Source organism: Balaenoptera acutorostrata, chromosome 14, assembly GCF_949987535.1.
Source record: "Balaenoptera acutorostrata chromosome 14, mBalAcu1.1, whole genome shotgun sequence".
NCBI classification, from domain to species: domain Eukaryota; kingdom Metazoa; phylum Chordata; class Mammalia; order Artiodactyla; family Balaenopteridae; genus Balaenoptera; species Balaenoptera acutorostrata.
Genome location: NC_080077.1, coordinates 54,227,127 through 54,228,499, shown reverse-complemented (window position 1 = coordinate 54,228,499; position 1,373 = coordinate 54,227,127). Strand labels below are relative to the sequence as shown.

The 1,373-nt window shown below is 42.2% G+C and overlaps 1 protein-coding gene across 1 annotated transcript; it reads left to right on the top strand.

Moving 5' to 3' along the window:
• The first annotated feature begins 225 nt into the window (after positions 1–225).
• On the top strand, positions 226–1,373 carry LOC130704765 (receptor-binding cancer antigen expressed on SiSo cells-like). The gene has a single exon (XM_057528094.1). It carries the CDS (start codon positions 317–319, stop codon positions 956–958), a length of 642 nt encoding a protein of 213 aa, XP_057384077.1. The 5' UTR covers positions 226–316; the 3' UTR covers positions 959–1,373.

Here is a 1,373-nt window from a genome sequence, read left to right as displayed (position 1 = left end):
GCGCGCGCAGCCCGCGGCAGCTCGGAGCCTCCGACGGGCGGGCGGGGACGGGGAGGGGCAGGCCTTGCTCCTTCCCAAGCAGATTTTTCTAAAATCCAAATCCCAGTCCACTCGGCACCCACTTGGAGCAATTGAGAGCGTTTTCACCAAACGCTGTACATATGGCGTCGGATCGTGTAACCTGAAAACGCTCCTGTTGTTTTTCGCATCTGTACGGTGGGTGAATCTTTTTCACTTGACATAGCCAAGCTGTCATTCCTGTTGATTTCCTAGAGATGTCATTTGTCCAAAAGCGCTGAGGGTTTTGATTCCCACTATGGCTATCACACAGTATCGGTTATTTAAAGTTTGTACCTGCCTAGCAACAGTATTCTCATTCCTAAAGAGATTAATATGCAGATCTGGCAGAGGACGGAAATTAAGTGGAGACCAAATAACTTTGCCAACTATAATTGATTATTCATCAGTTCCTAAGCAGACAGATGTTGAAGAGTGGGCTTCCTGGGATGAAGATGCACCCACAAGTGTAAAGACTGAAGGAGGGAATGGGAATGTGGCAACACAGCACAATGCTTTAGAACAACTGGAACCTGACTATTTTAAGGACATGACACCAACTATAAGGAAAACCCAGAAAATCATTATTAAGAAGAGAGAACCATTCAATTTTGGCATCCCAGACGGTAGCACAGGTTTCTCTAGTAGACTAGCAGCTACACAAGATATCCCTTTTATTCATCAATCTCCTGAATTAGGTGACTTGGATACCTGGCAGGAAAATACCAATGCATGGGAAGAAGAAGAAGATGCGGCCTGGCAAGCCGAAGAAGTTCTGAGGCAGCAGAAGATAGCAGACAGAGAAAAGAGAGCAGCAGAACAACAAAGGAAGAAAATGGAAAAGGAAGCACAGCGGCTAATGAAGAAGGAACAAAACAAAATTGGTGTGAAACTTTCATAACAAAATGTCCTTCAGATGCACAGTGCCAGTGGGAGAAATGTGAGCTCCACAACCCAAGCAACATTTGTATGGATCTAAGAGTATTTTCAGAATACAAATACACTGCTTGATTTTAATGCATTCATCAGGCCATCCAGGACACCAGGATTCTCTCAAAGTCCCTTGAACTCTTGGTGACTGAGACTCAAAGAACAAAAAAGACTTGTGAGACAATATTTTCTTCAACATGTTCCAACTGTAAGACAATTGTTTGCTGTAGAGAGATTATTACAAATGGAATATATCAGTACCTCTTCAAGCTAGTGTTTCTAGCTAATTAAATGGGTGTAAATTTTATGGTGGGAAAGAACTCTGCTGTCTATAATGCTTTCCTTCAATGTGCATAATGATAAAATAAATAATTTTAAATATTAAA

Excerpts from the sequence above, each read along its gene's own strand:
- LOC130704765 (XM_057528094.1), top strand. The coding sequence starts at position 317 with ATGGCTATCACACAGTATCGGTTATTTAAAGTTTGTACCTGCCTAGCA.